General features: G+C 45.0%; 1 protein-coding gene and 1 long non-coding RNA gene across 2 annotated transcripts; both read left to right on the top strand.

The window, feature by feature from the left end:
• Positions 1-1,835: 1,835 nt before the first annotated feature.
• LOC122173587 (uncharacterized) lies at positions 1,836-18,459 on the top strand. Its single transcript, XR_010599389.1, has 3 exons — positions 1,836-3,235; positions 16,559-16,729; positions 17,707-18,459. It is a non-coding gene; the product is annotated as an uncharacterized LOC122173587 (long non-coding RNA).
• Positions 3,905-6,595, top strand: RHOB (ras homolog family member B). Its single transcript, XM_005297325.5, has one exon. It carries the CDS (start codon positions 4,502-4,504, stop codon positions 5,090-5,092), a length of 591 nt encoding a protein of 196 aa, XP_005297382.1. The 5' UTR covers positions 3,905-4,501; the 3' UTR covers positions 5,093-6,595.
• Positions 18,460-21,509: the final 3,050 nt, after the last annotated feature.

The following is a 21,509-nucleotide window of genomic DNA, read 5'->3' as shown; positions in this document are numbered from 1 at the left end:
ATAACCACATCTTTGGCCTACTGACAATACACTGCTGTAATAGTCTAAGGGAAGTACCCTGTCAAACCACCCTATATATGCAAGTGGCTACATACTTTTTGTAAAGTGTGATGTGAGGTCAGTGTATATGGAATTATGGCTTAGGAGTTATGTTCTAGTTACTAAGGTCTGTACAGGCTAGCAAAAGGGTATACTTTGGACCCAGTCCTGCAGTGGAAGTGTTCGTGAGTAGTCCAATTCCAGTCATTAGTCAATAGAATAAGTTAAGCCACTGTTTGCAGGAACAAGACCTTAAGGAGATACTCAATGAGCAGCAATAATAGCAGCAGAGGTACAGCACAGTAGATAGCAGCAGGGTACCCATCATGTTGTAAGATTTTAAAATGCATTGTTTTACTGTGTCCAGCATAGCTACCTATTTTAGGGTTTTCAATAGCTCCCGTCATCAAAATATTGATTAACTGAATCACTTGCTCCTTCTTTTTGTTTAACTTCCATATTAATTTATTGATTAACATGCTTTACTAATCATCATCATCATCGTGTTCCTATTACACCTCTGGCGTTTAAGGCAGTGATGAAGCTCCTCCACTCCTGTCTGTTTCTGGCAAGTCTTTCAATAGTTTCCCAGCTGTGCCCCAGGTTTTTCAGCTCAGCTTCCACAGCTCTTTGCCATGTTGTTTTCGGGCGGCTTCATTTTCACTTGCCTTCAGGTGTCCATCTTATTGCTTCTCTGGTGATGGAATCAGTTTCCATCTGAAGCACATGACTGATCCATCTCCAACGCCTCTTGGCAATGATGGTGCTCAGATCTTCATTGCTGCACTGTGTCAATAGATCTTGGTTTGAGATTGTTCTGGGCCAAAAGATATGGAGGATTTTTCTGAGGCAGGTTATATGGAATAAAGACAGTTTGGACATGTCATACTCTCATTCCCCACTATAAAGTAGTGTTGAAAGTATGCAGCTCTGATAATTCTTGAGTTTGATTTTTGTGTTGCATTTTGATGATTTCCAGACTGTATTTAAGCTCTTGAAGGTGTTCTTGGCTTTATTGATTTTGTTCCAGATGTCCTGGCTTGTTCCACTGTCCTGGCTGATGGTGGTGCCCAAGTATGTGAATGTTTCTACATTGGCGAGAACATAACCCTCTATCCGTATTGGTGATGGTGAGGCAATATTAAAGGTCATGATATCTGTCTTATTGCGGTTGATTTTCAGTCCAATTTGCTGGCTGAATGCATTGAGTTGAGCTGTTTTTTCTTGTATATGGTGTTGGGTATATGATAGGAGAACGACATCATCTGTGAAGTCTAGGTCTTCAAGGGATGAGAAGAGTGTCCATGTAATGCCTCTTGGCATGTCTTCTGTTGTACGCCACATTACCTAGTCGATGGCAATGTTGAAGAGGATTGCAGACATGACACACCCCGACGTACTCCTGTTTTTGACTTCAAAACTGAGCTCACTGTGATCAACACTGCAGGTAAAGCTGAAATAGAAGCTTTTGATGACGTTGATTATATGGAAAGGAATTCCATATGCCCGCAGAATGCTCCAAAGGCTGGTCCTGTGAATGCTATCAAAAGCCTTCTCAAAGTCTATGAAATTTATGTTGAGTTGTCATTGCCATTCTAAGCACTGTTCTATTATGTTTCCTAGAATGAAGATCTGGTCTGTGTATCCACGACCTTTCCGAAAACCAGCTTGCTTTTTTCTGGGAACTCTATCAACTGCCTCTGATATACGCTGGACTATGACCTTACAAAATACTTTGCTTGGCACAGATAAAAGTGTGATACCACACCAGTTATTATAATCACTGAGAGTTGCTTTCTTTGGTATCTTCACTACAACTCCATTATTCCACTCATCTGGCACTTTTTTCCTTTCCCAGACTGATGTAAATAGAGTGGCCAGGATAGATGCTGCTAATTTATTTTTTAAGGATTTGATAGCTTGAATGATCTCTTCCTTAGGGTATGTCTATACTTACGCGCTGGTTTGGCGGCAGGCAATCGAACTTCTGGGTTCGATTTATCGCGTCTTGTCTGGATGTGATAAATCGAACCCGGAAGTGCTCGCCGTCGACTCCGGTAATCCTGCTCGGCGAGAGGAGTACGCGAAGTCGACCGGGGAGCCTGCCTGCCGCGTCTGGACCGCGGTAAGTTCGAACTAAGGTACGTCGCAGAAGTTGCGTACCTTAGTTCGAATTGGGGGGTTAGTGTAGACCAGGCCTTAGTTGCAGTGTCTGTGTTGATATCAAGATCTTCTTCTGCTTCCTAGATGTTTGCTTCCTCTTTATGTGGTTCCCTGTTCAGCAATTCTTTGAAATGTTCTGTCCAGTGCACATCTTGTTCTTTTTCGGTTGTTAGTAGGTGTCCTTGTTTGTTCCTGATGAGAGTGTTTGTTGGTGTATGCCGTTTACCACTGATAAGCCACGTCATTTTGTAGACATACTAATATTACTATAAATTAAGATTCAGAGGGCAGTTCAATTAAAGTCTACTAGTTCTAGGATTTTATAATCCCTCCATGCAAATATTCCTTCTGGACTGAAACTTGGCATATGAGGATCTTAGACTAAAGGAAAAATTATCACTATATTTGAAGGGGGGAAGTGGATGGGTCCTGTTTTTATTATTAGTCAGTGATCTAAATGTAACTTTTTAAACTAACCCCTCTAAATAATCCCTGAGGACTCCAGTTCCATTTTGTCCAATCTTTAAAGACTTTCTGTTCTAGGCAGTGTGATTGCTTATTATTATTATTTGCTGGTCCCTGCAGTGGCCTCTTAAGACAGGTTTCACTGTTCACACACACAGAAGAATGAAAAGTATTTTTAACTAGTCAGGGCTCTAAATGATGGAAACTGTGTGCACTGCACATCAATTAACCATGTGCAATTCTGTCACAGATGGAGCATTTCATTACAGGTCAATGTTTGCACAGGGTAATAAGGCAAAACTGGGCATATGAAGTTGGTTACTTATTCCTAGGCAGGTTGTGGGGTGGGGAGCACGATGGAACAGTGATCCCTCCAGGGCTGGCTCCAGGCACCAGAGGAGGAAGCACGTGCCTGGGGCGGCACATGCTAAGGGGCTGCATTCTATCCATTCTTGGGGTGGCACAGTCCAGGCGTGGTTTTTTTTTTTGCTTTTGGCGGCAAAAATGGTAGAGCCAGCCCTGGATCCCTCAAAGTATCTTCATCTGCTTCCACATCCCTTGCAGCCTGGTAAGTGTTTAGCATGTGGAAAGTGTGACGTTTGGTATCAATAACTAACTGCGGCTGGTGAGTGAGGGGAGATGGGGCTGGGAAGGAGCTAGCTTGAGCCATGTTCCGAGGGAGCTACAGCTAGGGTGACCAGACAGCAAGTGTGAAAAATCGGGACAGGTGGTGTGTGTGTGTGTGTGTGTGTGGGGGGGGGGGGGTAATAGAAACCTATATAAGAAAAAGACCCAAAAATCCGGACTGTCCCTATAAAATCGGGACATCTGGTCACCCTATCTACAGCACACAGCTGCTTGTGAAGCTCTGAGAAACACTGAGGTGGAGACACTGCAGTGGAGGGAGGCAGGGAAATATCTGTGCCATTCAGGAAAGTTTAAGGGGAATCAATCCTCCAGCTCCCAGGAAGCGGGACCCCTTCTGGGAAAAACACCGACGGCACCTGGCCCTGGGGAGAAGAGCAAAGGCGGCCCCTTTAACGCCCTCCCGCTCCACCCTTCAGGACGGTGCAGTCCCTGCCCAGGTCCGAGGAGCAGCGCGCCTCAGTCCGGCCACTTGCAGCGAGCCAGCCGCCTCCCTCATTGCAGAGTGCCAGTCACTCCGGCCCGGCCCCGCCTGCAGTGCCTGCAGCTCCCCACCAATGGCTGAGCGCCTTCAAAAAGATGACCTCACTCTTTGCCTTGCTATTGGCCGGCTATATTAAGAAAGTAGCCGGCCCCTTTAAATAGCAGCGCCCAGCGGCAGCCTGCAGCACTGGTAGAGCCAGACTGAGAGCGGTGGAAGGGTTGAGCGCTCGCTGTCCACGTTGCTCAAGCCCCTGCCCCACAAAATACACCTCAGGCTGCTTCAGGTGCGCGGCGGATCCGCAGCAGCGGGGGCAGGCGAGAGGCGCAAGCCGTACGGAGAGAGGAGACGGTGGGCTGCCTACGGGGAGCCCCGGCTGCGGGAGGCGGTGAGGAGAGCGAGCCCGGCAGCCTGCAGAACGGGGCGGTGCAGCGATCCCCCTCCTTCATCGCAGCCCGGCAGGGGAGAGCGCGGCAGTAACAAAGCCCCGGGGCCCGGGGAGGAGACAGCCGGTGTGCAGCGATCCCGCTTCATCCCCAGCTCGCGTGGTGCGAGAGAGACCCCCCACCTCCCGGCTCGCCTCGCCCATCCCCGCTCGCCACGGTGCCCTGTAGACAGCGAGAGGGAGGCGGAGGAAGGGGGGCGGGCGGCGAAGAAGGCGCTTCCAGCATCCTGCTGCACCACAAGGCGAGCTTGGCGAGCCTGGCCATGGCCGCGATCCGCAAGAAGCTGGTGGTGGTGGGGGACGGGGCGTGCGGCAAGACCTGCCTGCTGATCGTCTTCAGCAAGGACGAGTTCCCCGAGGTCTACGTGCCCACCGTCTTCGAGAACTACGTGGCGGACATTGAGGTGGACAGCAAGCAGGTGGAGCTGGCCCTGTGGGACACGGCCGGCCAGGAGGACTACGACCGCCTGCGGCCGCTCTCCTACCCGGACACCGACGTGATCCTCATGTGCTTCTCGGTGGACAGCCCGGACTCGCTGGAGAACATCCCGGAGAAGTGGGTGCCCGAGGTCAAGCACTTCTGCCCCAACGTGCCCATCATCCTGGTGGCCAACAAGAAGGACCTGCGCAATGACGAGCACGTCCGCAACGAGCTGGCCCGCATGAAGCAGGAGCCCGTGCGCACCGAGGACGGCCGGGCCATGTCCGTCCGCATCCAGGCCTACGACTACCTGGAGTGCTCGGCCAAGACCAAGGAAGGGGTCCGCGAGGTCTTCGAGACGGCCACCCGCGCCGCCCTGCAGAAGCGCTACGGCGCCCCGAGCGGCTGCCTCAACTGCTGCAAGGTGCTATAGGGCGCGCCGTGGGGCTGCCTTGGGGTCACTCGCCCGCCGGGACCGGGGGGACGCTGCACTGGGGGGTTTGCCCCTGCTAGGAGCCGCGCACTGCAGGTGAAGCGGGGAGACCCACGCGCTTAGCCCAGGGAGCGTGCGGGGGACAGAGAGCTGCGGAGCGGGAGGGCGCCTGCATGCCCTGAGACTTGGGGGAGGCGCCCATCGTCCAGAGACCAAGGCTGCTCCCACCCCCTGCAAACCAATGGCTCATGGACTGTGAAACGCAGCCACTGCTGCTGAGATTTAGGCGGGGGGAGGGAATGAACCCAGCTCCTCTCCCTGCTCTCCAGCTGGGGTTATTAACCCAGCATCTACTGCACCAAGACAGTCTCCTTTGTGAGAGGGGATCAATGCACATGAGACACTCGGAAAAGACTTCCTCCTTCCTGTATGTGCGCTCTTCCTATCCCAGGCCCTGAGTGCTTTGGGGTGGGGACTGCATTTCTCAGACTTCCTGCAGTACCTCCCATGGGGCAGATTCTCTGGACTGAGCTGACCTCCCATGTACCTGCTGTGTAACATAGTTCTATGAGGACTTGGATCCAAAGGGGCATCAGGGAAGGGTGGGTTATCCAGTGTGTATATACCTAAATGTTATTTTTGTTTGAACTGGGATACTGAAAGGTGTGTTTATTATTTAAAGTAAACTGGGGAGTGGGTGCCAAACTACTCAACCCAGCTTGAATTTCAGTCATTGAAAGGAACAGACGCCCTTCCCCAACACAATCAAGAACGACTAAAGCCTGCTGTTTTAAAGAGCTGAACTGACTCCAGTTGTAGAAGTCACCCAGCTGAACTGGAAAAGATTGATCTACCCTAGACCTCCATCTCCTGATGGCAGTCCCAGCAGGATGGGAAAGGGTGGGGAGAAGCCCAATGTTGCCATGTATTATCTTGGTGCCTGCTCCTTCAGTTACAGTTGTCTTCTGCAATTGTGTTGCTTCGGTTAATTTAAAAACTATCATTTTCCAGTGAGAACTTACTTTGCACAACTAGGTGTTAACTCTTTAATTTTAACACTTGTCAAATGCATATAACACTGTAGCATTATGAACACTTTTGACATAGTAACCTCATCTGTTTTGGATTTCTTTAAAAAATGTCAAATGAAATAAAACCACTGTATTTCTTTGAAAAGTGAGTGGAAACACTGGCTCCTTCCTCTCCCCTCCCAGAGCAGTTTAAAGTATTTGGGTTTATTTAAAATTTATTTTTACAGGGCAGCCATTAAACCTGTGCTTCTCTGGTTCAGAGAACAAACCTATCCATCTATTTTTGTCCTTTATGAGGTATTTTGGTTTCTCTTTTTGACAGTGGTACTGACAGTTTGTTTAGGGTTTTTGTTTTTTAATGAACTGACATGGCAAAAGCAATGAGACTTATATGATGTTTACATAAAGTTATATAAGCTGTGTATGCAGTTTTTTTTATGTAAAGTATTAAAAGACTCTATGATGACACTCATGAGAAGTTTCTTGTGGTTCAATGAGTTGCCTGAACTAAGCTGAAGTTACTATCTGCATATAGTGACTGCATACTGTGACTAACCTCACAGATAAAACTTGGGATGAGTGGGGTTTGATATGTATGGTCTTTTGAAGCAGAGTTCTGTAATAAGTGTATTTTCTGCAACATTGGGTATCCTTTTCGTGGGAGCTTTCCAGAGACATCAGCTTCTGCAATAGGGAGACCAAATTCTCTGAGGTCGGGTTGTGGGAGGGAAGTGTTGTTCCTATATGGAGTGTTTTGTTTTTGTGTTGTCTGTGATATGTCACCTTCATTTCCTCAGTAAGTAACCAGTTCAGAAGCACAAAACTCCTTTGTCCTGCAGCAGGGCGGGGTCAGTGACTCTCCCCACTTGCCTCCTAATGTTGTTTTTCCATAGGTTGCCCTTAACTGCTGAATTACTCTCCTGCATAACACATCTGGGCTACAGGCTTCACTTGCTTACAGCCCAAAAAGGGAGGGGACACTCTTGCACCAGAGCAGCCCCGTAAAGATCCCTTTTTTTTTCTTTTTTCAAAGCAAGTTTTTAGTCTCTGATCCTCCTGTATGGTTGAGGGGGTGGACCTAATTCACTTTCTGCGAGTAAATGCCCATCTTTATTTTCTTTCCCTCTTGGCTTGGTTCACCTGGGATTTTTCTTTGACAGGTACCGTGTTCTACTGTTCAAATAAAAATGGCACTAGGTGGGGTGACAACACCTGCAACTATAGAACATATTCAAATTTTATTTATTTTAGGGGAATCCTTCCTGAGTGATAACTAGATAGGTACAAAATATCGATTCATCCTAATGCAATGCAGTACATGCCTTGCTGATTCACGCACAAAATTATAAACCCTCTTGTCATTTTAGCAAAGACTTTGAGTCCTGAAGAGCGGTCTCATCATATTAAGATTATATTGATCTGATTCTCCTCTTAAACCAGTTTTATACCAGTGTAACCCCATTGACGTCTGCAGAGTTAGTGTAAATCAGAAGTAACAAGTGACTGGAGAATCAGGCCCTTCACTTTACACCGAATCTGAACATTTGCTACCGGTAGTACCTTCTGGATTATAAACCAAGTAATGACAATTGTCAAACAACACCTTTTGTAGCGCTTGCTTTGTTTCAGCAGAGAAGACTGCATCCCATGGAACTCAATGGGCATTTTGCCATTGATTTAAATAGGAGCAGGGTTGGGCTCTTTGTTCTGCTGATTAGGAATTCAATCAGTAGACAGACAGGAAAAATACCTCATATTACATTTAAACTAGTGTGTGTGTTTTATTGAATTAAAAAAAAATGTCCTTAGTGAATGTAATTGCTTCTAATGATTTTCAGTGGAAAATACTGGCATTTTTAATTCAGGCAAAAATAATTGGCCAGGATTTTTCAGAAATAACTAATGATTTTGGATGCTTCAATTTTTGGGCTTCAAATTTTAGACACTCTAAGGGGGGGGGGGGGAGACTTTTATGGAGGAATGCTCATCACTTTCTAAAAATCAGGCCCTCTTAAAGTATGTTAATTTTAGCACCCAAAACCTGAGGTACCCAAAAAATCACTAGTCCCTTTTTGCAAATCTCCTGCATTGTGCTTAAGGGGTTATTGCCAGAGACTATTTCTGCAAAAGGAACTACAAACTCAGATCCTTTCTCTAGCCTGGAGACTCTCTGTATAATTTCAGCCAAAGTCGGTAAACCCAACATGTGACCTTTTTTCTTTAATCTGATTATAATAATATGATATTTTGTACTTACAGTAGCACTTTACAGTTTTATCAAGCTGTGCAAAAACCAAAAAAACTAATCTCCAGTGTCCCGGTGAGGTAAGTATTAATGTTTCCAGTTTATGCATTGGGAGACTGAGGCAGGGGAATTAACTACTGTATCCTTATATAATACAGCAGGGGTTGGCAACCTTTCAGAAGTGGTGTGCCGAGTCTTCATTTATTCACTCTAATTTAAGATTTCATGTGCCAGTAATATATATTAACGTTTTTAGAAGGTCTCTTTCTATAAGTCTATAATATATAACTAAACTATTGTTGTATGTAAAGTAAATAAAGTTTTTAAAATGTGTTAAGAAGCTTCATTTAAAATTAAATTAAAATGCAGAGCCCCCCGGACCGGTGGCCAGGACCCGGGCAGTGGGAGTGCCACTGAAAATCAGCTTGCGTGCCGCCTTTGGCACGCTTCCAATAGGTTGCCTACCCCTGTAACTCAGTATCAGTATTTACTACTGAGGTGCGTAGGAGACCAGTACATTCATGCTGGACATCAATTGTGTTTTGTCTGAGTAAGGGCTGTAGTATCTGGCTCAGGGGAAAAATAAATCCTGTAAGAAAAAGAATGTTTTAACTGAGCATCACCTTCTTATACCATCTGTTAACTTATGAATAAGACTATAGTGAGATCATATTAAGAGTCCTGATCCACACAGCTGATTGCAGGATCGGAGCCTTCGTTTGCTTTGTCTTGTGCTGTACACTGTGCATATTCATTAACTGTAATATTCTTGATTAAGGAGAACTGAGTATAAAGCTAATCATATCTTCCTTTACATAGGCAGAACTGTTGGTTTCAACTTGAGAAGTCAGTGGGAGGTTTGCTTGAGTAACCAGTGCAGTTTCAGGCCCAAGATTCCAACTAGAAGTCTCTTGAATCCAAAGATTTCTATGATTTGGATATACTGAACCTGAAGTAGCCTGGGGAAGTTTTGTTATTTTCCTCTTCCCTTCCCTCCTTCCCCCTCCCGGTAGCAGATACAGCACTAAAAGAATAAGGATTTTTAAAAGTATGTATTTTGATATTCCATTATTAGACTGTATTTTCACCAACACAAGCAAAAGATAGAGATGACCTTTTAGGGAGATAGAAGTTGGTGAGTCACTAATTAATAGTTTGGGTAAAAATGTTTTTTAAATAATTTGTTCATTATTATCCATTAACATTAAACTACATATTTTGCCCAAATTCTTCTTTCACTTTTTACCCTGGTGTAACCCCATTTACTGCACTGGGATTGCATAGGTGTAACTGGGAGCAGAATTTGGCCCAATGTCTTTTATTGCCGCCCCCCCCCCCCCCACCCAAAAGAGCTTAATTTAGTTTGTTTTGCTTTTCTGTGCATTGAAAAGATTCTTATGCTATTTTTGCAGGGAGAGAAAAAGTTTGCACAGACATAAGAGACTACTAGGTAGAGACGAAGGTTACATGGCCACCTCAAAGAGGCGATGCTTCTCCCTCAGGAGCCGCAAGAGATCTCACTTCTGTAATCCTTCACTTTACTACCATGAGTCGACCACCACTCAAGGAAGTTAAACCACGTGAATGTAAGGCCTTGGCTACACTCGCGGATTGTAGTCGCGCCGCCAGCGCTGCGAGAGCTCTCTCGCAGCGCTGCAAGTACTCCACCTCTCCGAGGGGAATAGCAGCGCTGTGAGTGAGCGTGCAGCGCTGCAGGTGCTGATTACACTGGGGCTTTACAGTGCTGCGCTCGGGGGGGGGGTGTTTTTTCACACCCCTGAGCGCAGCAAGTGCAGCGCTGTGAATTGCCAGTGTAGCCAAGGCCTTAGAATCTATATATCTACAGTGAGTGAGTATGGACATACCAGACATTACCAGGACCAGGATTTGGTCTGCAGTGTGTGTCTCTTTCTCACCATCTATATGTCTATAAGGGCTTGATTCAAAGTCCAGTGTAATTAGTGGATGTTTTTCCATAGACTTCAGTGGGGCCCTGGATCAACCCCCAAATGCATAACTTTAAGCAATACTGTACATACACTTGTAGAGAACACAGAAGAGGAAGGGAATAAGATTTTTTCCTCCCAAGTTTATCATAGCTCATGTTGAGAAGGAGGAATTTTCTTTCACATTAGATGTTAATGTGCCACAGCCTATGAAAAGCAGCAGACAGGTCTAATGCCTTTTCCGGTGACAGCCAGAGGATTGCAGACTGTTTAGAAAAGGAGACCTTATCCCTTCTTTTATCGTTCGTTCTTTGCAGTTCACTTCATGAGGTGCATATATGTGTGTGCAGTTTATCATTCATACATAATTCCGAAGCAAGTAACCATTTGCTATAATAATATAATAAGCACTGGCAAATCTGCTTCACTTACATGAATGGAATATCAAACTAGTGCTAAAAAGGGAGTTAATTAGTAAGAAATTTTAGAACCAGAGGGACTGATGGATTGTCAGTGCTCTAATGCTGACAGTACAGCAGTATGGTTTGGATATTAGCTGGGAGCTTACAGCACATGTTTAGCCAGCTATATTTTTATACATATTAAGCTTGACTGTCTATTTTTTGAGCTAAGTCTTGGTTCCATGTGAAGCACCTTTGATGGGTTGGATTTAGCGCTAAATGTTTATTACATGGTTTGATACTATTCATTTACTCATTCATTCAAAACTTGACGTGGCAGTGTGGGGGAGGGGGAATTCAGAATTTGGAAACAAAGTGGGTTGCTTGGTGGGCTCATTTGCATGATAATACACACAGTTGTCTTCCAGTTCACTGCCCTTTCATAACAATGCTGGTGCCCCTGCTCTGGGAACCAACTGAAAGCCCTGAGGATGCATGTGGGGGCAATGCAGGGGGATGTGTGTGTTTACAAGCCAGAATTGCAGAAGAGGCTTGTCTCCTCATTTTAAGCAGTTATTTTTTCTTTAATATATTCTAGGGTCCAAACCTGCACTTTTTTCTTTGCTACAGTTCCAGGAATGCAGAATCTGGCCTTATGTTTCATGGACTTTCATGGGAGATGAGGGCACTCAGCATCTTACCGGAGGGTCTTAGCACTGGTCCAATAGCATTCAATCCAAACATGTTGGATTTTTTCCTCTAGAGAAGATTATAACAAATACCTGTAGTACTATACAGATCCTTTTGTATTATATATGCATAATACACCTACCTCCACACCCTTACCATACACATGCTCTTTCTGCATATGTAACTTGCATTAGCAGTAATGAGAATCATGCTGCTGTCCTGGAAACATACTTGGTTTTTCTTACCATCAGCTGGGAATAATTTTCATTCTTCAGGTCTTAAGCAAACCACTAACTGATTGAGGTTAGGAAGAAACTTCCCCTAGGTGCAGGTCACTTCATAATTGTTCATGAGGGGTTTTCTTACCCCAGGACTCTCCCTGACACTGGAGGGGGTATTGGCATAGATTGCTGCTAAAATCACCACAGTCTTCATCATGGAAGAGCCCAAAGCCGAGGCAGCTGACATCCAGGTATCATGCACCAATCTCTCTTCACGCTGTCAAGCTGCTGCAGGAAGACATGGGCCTAGAGTGACCAGATGTCCTGATTTTATAGGGACAGTCCTGATTTCGGGGTCTTTTTCTTGTATAGGCTCCTATTACCCCCCCCCCCACCCTCCTGTCCTGATTTTTCACTTGCTGTCTGGTCACCCTACATGGGCCTGGTCTACACTTAAAAGTTAAATTGACGCAGCTCTATTGCTCAGCGGAAAAATCCACTTCCCTGAGTGATGTAGGTAAGCTAAGCTAACCGCGGTGTAGACAGCACTACGATGACCGAAGAATTCTTCCATTTATCTAGCTCCTGCCTCTTGGTGAGGTGGATTAGCTACGCTGAGGGGAGAACCCCTCCCGTTGGTGTAGGTAGTGTCTACACTGAAGCACTACAGCAACGCAGCTGCAGCTGAGCCAGTGTAGCATTTCAAGTGTAGACAAGCCCATGATCTCAGTCCTGTGCCTCTCAGCTTTCTTCAAAGCGGATAGTTAAGAGATTTGTCAGCACCATGCATCTTCTTTTGCTTTTCCCATCAACCAGGAAGATGTGGAAAAGAGTTAGGTATCTGAATTCCTCCTAAAGGAGAGATCCACGGCTACACATTTTACTGGTGATGATTCCAGGATCTTGGACAAAACACACATAACAATGAGCCATGAAGAGACCCTGCCAAAACCCAAGAAGTGGTAAAACAAAACATGCCATATATGATCATTACCGGTAGCTTGCAATTTGAACTTTAGCAAAGGTGTGTATGTAGTCCTTGAAGCATTGAGATACTAATGAGTCTCAGTGCATATTTTTTCTTGAAGTATTTAATATAAGTGTTTAAAACATGAATTGCTGAACTTAAACACATCACATCCCCAGCAAAAGGGAAAATTCTGCAGAGATTTCTTCAAGGCACTAGCTAGCTATAGCTTGGGGTATACATCAGTTTAAAGGTCAAATTGTGTCCTCAGGCACAAGGTTGTCCCATTGAGGTCAATGCAGATATCCTACAGTTGTAGATATTCATTTATCTGTAAACAGGATTAATCTGAAATCCTCAGTGTCACCAGCACAGGTAGATGCTATTCAGTCTAATGTAGGCAGAGGGAAGATAAAAGCCCTGGGAAGATTCCATCCCCTCCCCTAAAGTGGAACTGGAGCGTTGGTGGTACTTTGGGATGTTCAGATTGGTTTAATCGGATAGCTTATTTAAATAAGGGTAGGCAGGAAATATGTTAATTCAGTAGTTTAACCATTTAGAGATAACAGCAAATGAAATCCCTGTGGTGCCCCCAGGGACTCTTTATGGCCATTCCATGGCCTTAGGAGGGAGTGGGGTGGGTAAGGATTTCTTCTTCAGAGATTTCCCCTGCTCTTGGGCTGTATATAGTGGACTCCTAAAGAAATTGTCATTAGAGCTGGGTAGGGAACGGTTTTCCTACCCCAGGAACATTTTCAAGATTTTGAAAAATGTTCCAATTCCAAATTGGGACAAGAAGGCGACATCTCAACATTTTTCATGAACCAACAATCTGAAAAATATTTCAGTTTGGGTCAATCAAATCTTTCATTTCAATTTCCACCTTTTAAATTTTTTAAAATAAATTATAGGTAGCTTAAATTTCTAAATAAAAAGTCATTTTGAGCTGAAAAAAATGGATTTTTTCCTTTACAATGTTGCAATGGGATGTTTAGGCAATTTCAAAACTTTTTAAAAAAAAAATTCTGACGAGAAATTAATTGAGACCGACTCTTTCCTGTAAATGCTTTTGGGTTTGAAAAAAGAATTTCCAAAATAAATAAAATAAAATAAAAATCTAGTTTTGTCAAAAAATTCTCTAACCGCTCTAATTGTCTTCCCACAAAGATTGTCACAAGCAAATAGTCCCCTGAAATTCAGGGCAATCTGCTCATGTATGTAAAGTTATTCTTGTGCATAAGTGTTTGCAGGATCAGGGCCAAAGAGTTTTAAATAATACGAATAAAATAACTTCTCTCAATTAACTGTTTTATTTCTGAGGTGTAAGATGTTGCCAATCAGTTCTCATATCATCCACTGAGTCTTCATAGAAAAGAAGACCTCAATTTCTAATGGGGGGGGGAGGGAAAAAAAAAACACGTTAAGGCTATATCTATACTACAGACCTTACAGTGGCACAGCTGTACCGCTGCAGCTGCGCCTCTGTATGGTCTCCTGTGTAGCCACTCTATGCTGGCAGGAGAGAGCTCTCCTGTCAGCATAATTAAACCACCTCCAACAAGTGGTGGTAGCTATGTCAGCAGGAGAGCGTCTCCTGCCGACATAGCCCTGTCCACACCAGCACTTTTGTTGGTGAAACTTGTATGAAAAAACATCCCCCTGGCCGACAAAAGTTTTGCTGACAAAGTGTTAGTGTAGACAAAACCTGAAAGAACGTGTCTAAGTCGTCTTATATAGCATAATAAAAGAAAAAAAATGGCACAAGTCCATATTTTTCCTTTGCAGGTCACCTTTAAAGAAAAGTTAAGGATTCTTTAATTAGAGCGTGATTGAAATAGCAGACAGTAATGTTTTGTTTGGAACCGCTGCAATGTCTCATATTTGTGTAGCTGAGATGTATGTCCAGTAACTCTGTGTATTGACAAGCTCCTTTGAAGTGTTTCATGAAGTGTATTTTCTATCCTGGCACAGTGGCTACTTTTGTAAATGAAGCCACATGTTCATTTTTACATTCCTCTGTGTCGTTTCTTTCCCCGAGAGCTATAGTAATTAGTGAAATTATGGAATAACCCATGAAAAATGTAATTTAAATCATGATGAGAGTGGAAACCCCTCCCCCAAACTTCAGTCATTCAAAATACATGAGTCAGGCTCCCTAAAAATTCAGGAGATGGTTTTTAACTCATGATTTTTAAACCAAACAAACTTTAGGCTTTTTATTTGCCTGTTGGTTTTTGAGCCTTTAAGTTTTACCTTTTCAAGCTTTCCTCCACAACTATCAGGGCTAGAAACTGACTTTTTAAATTTTTTTTTTTAAATGAGAGCTGAGATTCTTGCACAAACACAGAAAAAACAACTCCAGGAGCTGGCGCTTTAAGAAAAACACCAAATAGTGTGAGTCTCTGATAAAATCATGAGAGCTGGCACCATTGGCCGTGATCCTGCAATCAGATCCACAAAGATGGATGTGCCTTTGGAGTCAATAGGAAAATGTGCTCGTAAAGCCACAAACATTGTCAGGGGATCCTAGGGATAGATGTAGACTTTTTGAAACTAACTGGATTTCAAGGTGAGGGGGTGGCAACAAAAGTAACTTTATATATAACTTTTTTTGTTTGTTTTTCCCAGGAAGAATTCCTGTTCCTAAACCATGTCTTATCTGTAAATCTCCACACACATATACAACATCCTATAAATAATGAATGAAAAATGATAAAGGGCCTGCTCATGCTCCTGTGATCCATGCATGGATCTATATATGGATCTCATGTCTCCCACTTGGAAGGAGTGTGGCGGGGTCAGCTACTTCTGTGGCACTCGCCCCCGTTCCTGGAACCCCAAAAAGGACTGTTCAGTTGGGATCCATGTGGGTGGAGAAGGTGGGGACTCCAGTGCATTGGGGGCATGCCAGGGATGGATGGAAGGGGAAGACTGGGGGACCTGAGTGGCTAGGGAGCAGATGATGGGTGTGCTGCCCCTAGTGCCAGTACAGAAGTACAGAGTCTCCTTATCCCCTATGGGAGCATGCCTCCCAGCCCAGGTAGACAGACTTGTGCTAGCTCAAGATAGCAATGTGGCCTTTGCAGCACCAGTGGAGGCTTGGGCTAGCCACCTGAGCTCAGACCCAGGGGGTCAGGTGGCTCCAAATTTGGGTGACTCGCCTGAGCCTCAGCCGGTGCCGCAACATCCTCACTGATATTTTTAGCACACTAGCTCAAGCCAACCTGGATCCCAGCTGCAGTGTAGACATACACTGTGTATCCCAGGGGATCCCTGTTTAGGGGCCAGCCCTGGGTCTGTTCTATATGGGGAAGTCATGGGGTAAACCAAACACACCCACACGGAACAATGTAAGGGAAATTCCATGAGGAGAACCTGTGGGAGTTCCTCAGCCTTAGCCCATCTCATGAGCTTTACTGCAGAAGGGGTGAGCCAGCCCACAACAATAAAAAAAATCTAGAATGCCCCCACAGATAGTGATACCTTAACTGTAGTGTGACAGCAGTTGTTATAAGGCACAACCACATTTTGAAACTGCAAGGCAGGACTCCTTTAGTAGCTACGGTGAGTGGTTTTCCTCTCAGATGTTTGTGGCAATCAGGATATTGTCAATGGTGTTTCATTCAGAAAGGAAAATGGCTATGTTACGAACTCATACAGCAGCGAAGTGAGGTTTAACTGAATGTACAGCTGCAGACCAAAAGACAAATGCACTGTATGGGCATGTTTCTGTGTGTCTAAGCTCAAAGGTGCGATTACATGTTCACAGCTGGCAGTTACTCAGGGCCTGTTTACATTAGGAATGAGTGAACTGCTCCCGGTAGGGAGATGGATTGATGGCCTAAAAGGTCTTTTCCATCTCTGTTAGGATTCTATTGAATATGCAGTGCATGGAACAATCCTGCACTGGCCAGGAGATGCCCTGGATCACCTAATAGGTCTTCCTCATTTCTGTCTTCTGTCAGCCAGCCCAAAACTCTGCCGACAGTAAAAATATCAGTGAGGATGTTGCGACACCAGGCTAGTCACCCAGATTTGGAGCCACCTGACCCCCCTGGGTCTGAGCTTAGGTGAAGGTCTTTAGGGTCCCCTGTGGAGTTCAGTAGAGATGGGTAGAATACCTGGACACAACACAGGTGAGTGGGTCAGATGTTTTTTCCTATTGTTGGGGCCCAGCTACACTAGCAAAGTTACCCTGCTGTTGGGTGGGCAGTGGAGATAATGCTATAGCAAAGCAGTGCCTCTGAACATTACAAGGATTTTGCTTTTGCTCAGGTCCATGCAGTCTTGCTGACTTTGAGTGATCAAAAAATCATGAAAGAGACCCAAAATAATCATGAGATTTTAAAAATTAATACATTATTGGTTCTTTTTATTTGCATTCTGCTTTCTGAGGCTTTAGGGTTCACTCAGGTCATGTTTTCAAGCTTTTCTCTGCAACCAAGAGGGCTAGACATTTTTTTTTTTAAATATAAGCTGAGTCCTCTGTAATCACATGATTCTGGGAGCTGGGGCTTTAAGAAAAATCACCAAAATACCATGAGACTCATGATAAAATCATGACAGTGGTAGCATTGTAGAAGGGACCAAATTGTTTGTGATGAAGTGGGGATTTTCCCTTGTTATGTTGTATATAAGCCTATGTGAATCTTACTGTTTTGAATGAATACTGTGTGTGCCCCAGTTTCCCTGTGTGCTGCACCAATGAGTAGGCAGTGGGAATAAGGGTGTGTAACTTTGGCTGAGACCCTTGGGGACAGGTGAGGTTGCTCCAGCTGCCTGCATGTAGGCTATGGCCAGTGCCCTTCACAATCCGAGCCCCAGGAGGGGGATGTGACCGGGTGACGACCAGGTGACACTTTGCCTGGGAAGCAAGACAAAGACCAGGAGAAGATGCAATGGGGTGGTGGTGGTGGTGGGGGGGGGGGGGGTTGAGGTCGGGTCGCTGGTAGCTGGGCAGTCTGCTTGGGGGGACTAGAGGGGAGAGTCCAGGGCGTCTGGCCCGGGATTCCCCCAAGATGTACTTGGCTGAAAGTCACTGATTTCTGTGCTAACAAGTTCTGTTCTATACTGTGTTCCTGTCGACTAATAAACCTTTGTTTTACTCTGGCAGAGAGTCGCTGTTGACTGTGGAGTTGGGGCGCAGGGCCCTCTGGCTTCCCCCGGAACACTCTGTATGGGCAGACTCACTGTGGGAAGTGCATGGTGTGGAAGGGGATGCTCCGAGGTCAGACCCAGGAAGGTCGAAGCTGTGTAAGCTTCTTGCCCTGGCGACAGTATGCTCAGAGAGAAGAGGCATGCTACCCCAGAGTCCTGACTGGCTTCATATGGAGTAGTTCCAAAGCACTGGCCCGCTGACTCCGTGACACTGCTGTAACCATGGTACCTAACAATGATCTAGATTATGAGTCACCTTCAGTAATGTACTATATGCTGAACTCTGCAGACATCAAACCATGTTATAACAGTCGAGAGACTGTAGTTTTGCTGTTGTAGCAAGGCACTTTTTTTCTGAGTTTGGGTTAATCTGGAATCAGGAATAAACATTCTGCAATGGTTTCTCTCGCTTGGTATGGTCCCTTAAATCCCTTTACCTGGCTGGGGAAAGAGTTTCCCCAGTTCAGGCACTGTATAGGACAGCCATAAGCCACCATGCTCAGAGCCTGTAGCTAGCCCCATCATATGGGACATGCTGGGTTGAGAGGAGGTTTGTCAGCTTGCAGCCTTGTCCCTGTTTGTTCATTTTTTGTCGCACATACTCAATTAAGTTCTAGGGTGCCTCTATCTGTGGGGACAGGCCTTTTGTTGTTTTGGTGGACTCCAGCCGCCATGCTTTGATGTAAATAGGTTGCTCCAATTTTCTCACCAAGACCCGGAGAAGCTCAGAAGAGGGAGGTCACAAAGGTGCCTTAAAGCCAACTCCTGCCTCCCGGAGGTGCTTTTCAGTGCTGTGCCTCTGGGAGGCACAGCTCAGAATCTCAGCCTCTGAGTAGAAAATAAAAGTTGTCTGGAGTTTGGGGGATTTTTTTAACTAAAACTTCAGCAAATGAAGAATTGGACTGGAGGAAGTAGGCCTGTTGTATTCTAGAAGCAGAAGCCCTTGACCAAGGAACTTGAGTTACAGGGAATCGGTCCCAGAGAAGTCATAAAGCACCATAATAACAAGAGCCTCAACTCAGGCAGCTGCAGACTGGTATTATTCCTTTTGTATTTGGAGACTGTTGCTAGGAAATCACAAGTTTCCTGCAGAATTTAGATTTTCTTCTCAGGAGTTTTTTCAGCAACTTTTCTCTTAGCCAAAGGGAGCTGTGTGTTCCGAATTAGAAAAAAGAGCCTGGAAAGTTTTATGAAAATGGTCAGGAAATTCTGTGGAGCACACTTGAAACGCACACACTCTGGGCAGTTCTCGTCCTATGGTTGAAACAATACTACTAGCAGTTACCTTGTTTGCATGTGATTTCCGAGACCTAGATTTTCTCTAGAACAGTGATAGTCCAAATGTGCTGTCCACAGTGATTACTAGCATGCCTCCAACAACAATATAGACACGGGTTTATTTATCCAGAATACGTAGGTTCTGGTGTGTCTCAAATCTGTACCAGGACTTTTTCATGACTTGGAGACACAGTTTAAAGATGGCTAGATCCTGTCTACACAGCAAAAAAAGGGCATATTTTAAATGTGCTGAGGACAGAGGACCGGGCTTACAGTTGCTTCGTGCATAGCAAACAGACTACAAACCCATTATGAAATTTACAGTTCAAAACTTGTAGTCATGCCAAGTTACGATAATGCACAGAGCAATTTAAGTTAGGGTTAACAGAAATCTAACAGAATTCTGCACATGTGAAAATTATGTGGCAATCCAGTAACAACCTTAAATTTAGTCAGCTTCAGTGTCTGGTCCAATTAACCTTTAAACACCCCTGCAATAGCACAATGCTGCAATTTATGGTTTGCAAACACTGCATTTTTTTATGGTCAGCTTTTTAAAGTAAACCCACTAATTCCCCAGCAAATTAAACATCGATATGCATCTATTTTTCTTTGATGTTTTTCAGTAGCTTGTTTTTACAGAATTAAACCTGGGCCAGTTTGACAGCATCCCTTTAAGCAACATCAAAGCTGTAGTTTAGCTGTTCAAAACAGGGAATGTTTTAGGAATTGGGCATCAAGAAATGCCCAGTAAATCTGAATACTTCAGATCTTTAAAAATCTAGATAATTAAAGATCAAATAATGGGATCCTTGCTCAGTGCTGGACTGCACCTTCCCCTGAATAAGGAATGTGAATGAAATTCATCTTGCCTCATGATGGCCCTTTGGACAGGGGTAATTTCACCCCTGAGTGGGCTGTCCTAGTTTGTGTCTGTCTAAATCTTGATTGTTTGCATTCTCAGCAAAGCTAAAACTGAGAAACTTTACAATGCAACGTCAGCCACAACAGTATCAGCAAAATCTCCATTTAAACAATTATTTTTGTCAAATTTACCAGCTTTGCTACACCATATTAATTATACCGCAATAGCCATAAAGTGTAACTCCCTGTGTAGACATTCTTACTGGCAATGACCATGGCCTTTTCTCAGTTTAGCTATACTGCTATAATTATATTGGTCTAGTAATGCTGGTAAATCTCCTGTGTAGACAAGACCTTAATAAATAGGTGCCGTCTCCATAGGCGCTCTGGGGCTGGAGCACTCAGGAAAAAAAATGGTGGGTGTTTAGCACCCAATAGCATCCCTTCCCCCCCCGATCATCGCCTCCCCCTCCACCAGCGCCTGCCAGCTATTTGCGTAGCTGAAGTTGAAGTAGCTTAGTTCGACTTACCTGGCTGTCCTCACGGCGGCGAGTCGACCGCCGTGGCTCCCCTGTCAACTCCGCTTACTCCTCCTGCCAAGGTGGAGTACGCGCATTGATTCGGGGATCGATTTATCGCATCTAGACGAGACGTGATAAATCGATCCCCGATACATCGAACACTACCCACCGATCCGGCAGGTAGTATAGACGTACCCTTACTCAGGTATTTCCCTAAACCCCCCTCTAGTCCACTCACAAAACCCTCTGACTGAAGTTTAATGGTGCTTTTAATACAAGCTAGCCAGCCCATTCAGGGCTATAGGCTAAATCCTGAGTGAGGCTTTCACTCAGGCTGGTAACCCAACAGCTTTGCAGTGAGAATGTACACTAAATCACTAGATCAGGGGTTCTCAACCATTTTCTTTTTGAGGCCTCCCCCCCCCACATGCTATAAAAACCCCATGGCCCACCTGTGCCACAATAACTGGTTTTCTGCATATAAAAGCCAGGGCCAGCGTTAGGGGCTAGCAAGCAGGGCAATTGCTTGGGGCCTCATACCACAGGGGGCCGCCATGAAACTACATTGCTCAGGCTTTGACTTCAGCCCCAGGTGGCAAGGTCGGGTGACCAGATGTCCTAATTTTATAGGGACAGTCCTGATTTTGAGGTCTTTTTCTTACATAGGCTCCTATTACCCCCCACCCCCTGACCCGATTTTTCACACTTGCTGTCTGGTTACCCTATGGCAGAGTCAGGGCCCCAGTGAGTCTAATGCTGGCCCTGCTTGGTGGCCCCCCTGAAACCTGCTTTCGGCCCCCTATGGGGCCCTGGACCCCTGGTTGAGAACCATTGCACTAGGGGGCTGTCTGCGCAGTGGTTTTCTTTTCTTTTCTTTTTTTTAAACAAGGAAGGAATAATGGCATTGAAAGCCTGCAAACTTCTATCAGTGATTATGACGGATGGAGTAAGACTGCACTTACGGAGTGTAATTCCTCCTACTCCTGCAATAACTCAGCTTCATGTAGGATCAACAAATTACTTTTCTGAGACTGTGCTGTCAAGTCTGAGGTGTGCTTCCTCATCACACTCGGGTCTTATCAAGGAGTATAATGAA

The sequence above is a fragment of the Chrysemys picta genome, chromosome 3 (genome assembly GCF_011386835.1).
Source record: "Chrysemys picta bellii isolate R12L10 chromosome 3, ASM1138683v2, whole genome shotgun sequence".
NCBI lineage: Eukaryota > Metazoa > Chordata > Testudines > Emydidae > Chrysemys > Chrysemys picta.
Note: the sequence above shows the minus strand (reverse complement) of the source record. Positions and strands in the feature narration are given on the sequence as shown.

What these genes read in the sequence shown, in the direction of transcription:
- RHOB (XM_005297325.5), top strand. Translation starts at nt 4,502, where the DNA reads ATGGCCGCGATCCGCAAGAAGCTGGTGGTGGTGGGGGACGGGGCGTGC.